This window comes from Carettochelys insculpta, chromosome 1, assembly GCF_033958435.1.
Source record: "Carettochelys insculpta isolate YL-2023 chromosome 1, ASM3395843v1, whole genome shotgun sequence".
NCBI classification, from domain to species: Eukaryota; Metazoa; Chordata; order Testudines; family Carettochelyidae; genus Carettochelys; species Carettochelys insculpta.
In genome coordinates this window covers 179,475,771-179,480,556 of record NC_134137.1, presented here as the reverse complement: position 1 = coordinate 179,480,556, position 4,786 = coordinate 179,475,771, and the positions used below count along the sequence as shown (strand labels likewise).

The 4,786-nt window shown below is 44.5% G+C and overlaps 1 protein-coding gene across 1 annotated transcript; it reads right to left on the bottom strand.

Moving 5' to 3' along the window:
- Positions 1–3,498: 3,498 nt before the first annotated feature.
- Positions 3,499–4,269, bottom strand: C1H21orf140 (chromosome 1 C21orf140 homolog). The gene has a single exon (XM_074989169.1). The coding sequence runs from the start codon at positions 4,267–4,269 to the stop codon at positions 3,499–3,501; it is 771 nt and encodes a 256-aa protein (XP_074845270.1).
- Between the last annotated feature and the right edge of the window lie 517 nt (positions 4,270–4,786).

Below are 4,786 nucleotides of genomic sequence, written 5' to 3'. Positions count from 1 at the left end.
TTCCTTTTGAAATGGTTCTTCCTTTCCTGCTTTCAGGAAGAGTGCCCCCTTTCAAAAAGCTTCTTTTGAAAGAAAACGTGTGTAGACTCTCCACAGGCCTTTTTTTTGAAAGAGCAATCCTCATGGGGGTGGGGGCTGATTTTTCAATCCCTGGCCCGTTCTTTCAAATGAGGGGCGGGGCTGCGAGGACACTCGCTTTCGGAAGAGGTTCTTTTGGAAGAGCGGAAGGCCTTCTTTTGACAGATCGCTATAGTGTAGACGTAGCCAAAGAGAGCTGGGGACAGGTATTAAGATAAGTGCATTAATAACTGGTAGTAATCAAGTGTATTGGATCATTCTACCAGGACTCCTTTTCCTGAGACTATACTGAAATCACAGCAACTTAAAACCACATAAAGAATTTATTAGACTCAGCCATGCGCATTTAAATGCCCTCTGCTGGGAATTGGGTACATGGTATTTGTTATTATCCTGTTATTAAACATGGTTAATCATAGAAATTGCTTGTCATGCTAAATTCCCAGCCCCGTCAGAACTATATAATTATGGATTATTTGTATTACCGTACTGCCTAGGCAGCCCCAGGTTCCCATCGTGCCTGGAGCTGTCTCAAAGAGCTGTAGAGTAATCTCTCAACATGTGTGATTTTGAGTTGTGCTTAACGTGTTTTAATGCGAGGTATGTGCAGCTCAAAATCCCGCTTCCCCCGGCTCAACCACCGCCCCTCGGCCCCACACGGCTCTGGTTCCACACCCACCCTCTGGTTCACGCCCTCCCACACAGCTGCAGCTCACCCCTCCCAGCATGGTTCCAGCTCAACTCTCCACAGGGCCACTTGGCTCTGGCTCCACTCCACCTGCCTGCCCCCGCCACAGTCCTAACCAACCCCAGGCTTAATGCCCCCCGTCCCCATCCCACGGCTCCAACTCACCTCAGGCTTAACCCTCCCCACCTGCCCCCATCCCAGGACTTACCTTTCAAAAGTAGCTCCAGGTGCTCCTGCTGCTTCCCCGGCTGCAGAATGTGCATTCCGCCGGGGAAAATGCTGCCCCCTGACTTTAGGTGAAATTCAAGTTACGCGAGGGTGTGTGGGAACTCAACCCTTGTGTAAATTGAGGCACCACTGTATTAGCCATTTGGGTTTCCACCAGCTTAAAGGATTGTAAAAGCCCACAAAGAATGGGTTGTAATCATTCCCAGTTGTGCAAAAGAACTTAAGGTGGAAAAGCTCCTGCATGTGTTAAGCTTTTAAACATTTACTAGGACCCAAATTGCTGCCATAGGGAGGTCTTGTTTCTGAGATTGGTGACAATAGTGACAAATTTCATGGGAAGAGTCTCATCCCTTAGCTAAGGGCCTTTACTCCCACTAAATGGGGACAGCTCTGTGTCAGTAAAACATGTCTCAATCTATCCCTCAAGGGAAACACACCCATGCAAAGAGGAAGCACGTATGCTCAGTAGGGAGATACACCTCTCATAGAGCTGGAAGGAACCTCAGGAGGTCATGGAGTCCACTCCTTTCTCCTCTTGGCAGGACCAAGCAGCATCCTTTCTCCCTCAGGATTGGGCTCACAACCCTGGGTTTAGCAGGTCAATGCTCAAACCACTGAGCTAGCCTTCTATGTGATGGTGGTGGAGCAGTCCCCCACTTTGTCTTGTTCTAATCTGGTCAGTGTTTGGTTCAGATTCTGCTCTTCCTTGCACCACTGTAAATCCAGAGTAAAGCAATGACATCATAGGAGTTAGTCTGGATTTACTCTCGTCTAACCCAGAATCTTGCCTCTCTTTGTTGCTTGACCATTGTTCTTTAAATTACGAATAGCAGTATTACTATTTAAGGGTGAGGAAAGACCTTTGAGTGGTGTGCTGTATGTCATCCAGTTTGTCGATGAAATAATGCACACCGTGCTGGCTAGGCAAGTATTGTCCCCCCATCACTTGAAAGACACTCTGGGTAAGGTGCTACAGGACTTCTTGTTCTCACTAGGTCCGATTATTTTCTCAGCGTGTTTCACATCAATCTGACTCCATTGACTTGAGAGGAACTACTTCTCTTTCACTCCAGTACAAAATCAGAATCAGGCCCATGGTAGTGGAACAATAAAAGCTTTTCTTCTGAATGTTTTTCTATGTCAGCTATATACTCCCATACCTGGACAGTCTAGTTTACATTATTTAAGTCTATCACTGCCACTGCTGCTCCCACTCTCTCCCTGCCAAGAGCAGCAGTTTTCACTAACTCAACCAATGCCTGACTGGAACAAAACTGAGAAAAGGCATACTTCTTACACATCTATTCCCAAGGTACTGGAAAATATACTGTAGGGAAATGATACTACTCTGACCCCACCCTCATCCCCCAAGAGATGGACTAGCTTCCCTACTTAAGCAATTTACTTTTCCACTTCTAATTTCTGGCTTACTTAGTTTCCACATGTGGAAAAAAGTAGCAGGGATTTTCAGTGGATCAATCGACTCATTCAGATAAAAATGGCAAGCATCATGAGATCCAAATTTCTCTTTTAAGTGTTGGACTTTTGTCTTTTTCTGTTTAAGAGGCACATGAGACAAGTATGCAAGATAATGAACGGTGCAAAGAAGGCAAATCATGCACACCCATTTACAAGAATAAGGGCCCATTCAGTGAAAAGGCGATGCCTGTTAATTTTGATATGAAGAAAAACCCTTTTAAACAAGTTATAATTAACCCATACAACTCATTGCCACAAGATATTTAGTCTGAGAGCTTAGTAGGATTCTAACAAGGATTAGTCATTTAAATGTATAAGAAAAGCACATGATTGCAATAGGTTGGGTGCAATATTTTATCCAAAGGGATATAAATCTATCTCATAGTCTCAGAATTTAGAAACAATTTTTTCTCCTTGCCAGGTTATTCCATAATTGACCTCTATGGAGTTTCTGGTAGCTTCCTTGGAAGCATGTGGGGCTGACCATGGATGGATATCAGTGCCAATACCTTATGTTTTATGATAAAGTCACTTATAACTTAAATTCCTCTTCCTTGTTTTCCCTGTGAAGGATAAAAGTTATTGGAAAGTACACCTCAGGTATATTTTGTCCTTTATTAGATCTCCCAAATGGGCCAGAGATGATCTGGGCTGCCAAATTCAGGTATGGAATCAGCTCAAATATCCCCAAAGGTCAGGTGTTTTTAGGTCTGGGGTTTGATGAAGTGAAAGAAAGAAGAAAGCCATAAAATTCTGACCACGTCAGCATCCAAATTTGCCCCAAAAATCAAGCTGTTTGGATCCTGGGTTTTGCTTTGGGATCCATTTCTGTGCTCAAGGGAAATTAATCTATCCATCCCAGAATTTATACATGTGTTACCACTCTAGTCCTGGAGCACATCAAGAGATTAAATTTCGGATTAACATGATCATTTTTATTGGCATCGATGCTGACGTTTCTGTTTTAGGGGGGCATCTAAGGAACAAAGTGTCTCAACAGAGCTGTTCACGGGCTAATTGGTCTTTTATTTAAGAGCAGTTGATGTATCAAGGTAGTAGTTCTCCCATCTCCGCACTTTGTTTGTTGCCATCTTCCATTTGCTTGGGGTCATCTTCTCTAGTCCTTTCTCAATCAAGTCACTGAACAATATACACCTGTAGGAGTAAGTTCTTTCAATGGACCCCAGACAAAACTCCTTCCTGTTGTTGATAATAAACCACTTCAAAGAAGACCATGCGGCATCCATAGGGTGGAGATAGTTATAAGGCAAAGGCACGGAGAGAAGTTCATGACCATTGGCTTTTGCAATGTGAGGGCAGCACTCAATGCTGGACATGTAAATGACAGATGGGACCTGAGGCTGGGTTAATGTCTCTGCAACGGCGTGTTCTTTTGTTGGCAGCACACAAGGCGGCCTTTTCTCTTGCACCACAATGACGCATCTTCCATAGAACTTGTTCAGACAATCGCACAGTTCTTGGAAGATGTCTTCGCGGTGCTTCATGGGCAATTCATCTCTTAGCAACACTCTGTATCTCCAGGGCACCCAGCCTTGACTACCTGCAGCATGAATGAGTGTCCACACTGGCCAGTTCAGGCTGTCTTCCTGCAATATCTTTTCCCCCGTTATGAGACATTCTGAAATGTCCGTTTCTCCCAAGAAGATAGTGTTGAGACCATTAAACTGTAGAGTCCTCAGAGTTTTTAAATACTTCAGGCACTGCTTCCTGGTTGCAGTGTCAAAGGAACTCCTGTGAATGATGTGCTTTAAAAGAGGATTTACAAAGCGATACATGTTGCTTTCCCCCCTGTACTTTGAAGCTCACAGAAGGTTCTGATGATACAGGGTTAGGAAGTGATGATCTCATAATGGCACTCATTACACTGGAGTTACTCAGTAGCATCATGGCAGATATAGGCCATGACATTAGCATTTTCAGACAGAGAACTCGGTAAATAATATCTCAGTCTTGCTATGTGCAGCAAGCTCTAAAGGACATTGTCAGCAGGGCGTTTTCCATTTTGAAAATCATCCCCCTCCTGCCTTGCCTGCCTCTCTCTGGTTTATTAACATAACCCATCCCAGCTTAGTGTGGCATTTGCCCCCTGTGGTGGTAACTAGGGCACGTGGAGGCTGACAAGCTTGGTACAACATCTGCTAGGGAGTGAGCCTTTAAGCCCATGCCATGCAACCGAGGCATGGATTACGAGCTAGAGTCCAAGATTTGGTCGCCCATCAATAGTCAACCGGAGTGGTGGTGTTATAAGACAGAGACGGTGGAATGTGGGAAAGAGAAGGTTTTGGAGCAACT

Coding starts and splice junctions, on each gene's coding strand:
- C1H21orf140 (XM_074989169.1), bottom strand. CDS start 4,269: ATGTATCGCTTTGTAAATCCTCTTTTAAAGCACATCATTCACAGGAGT.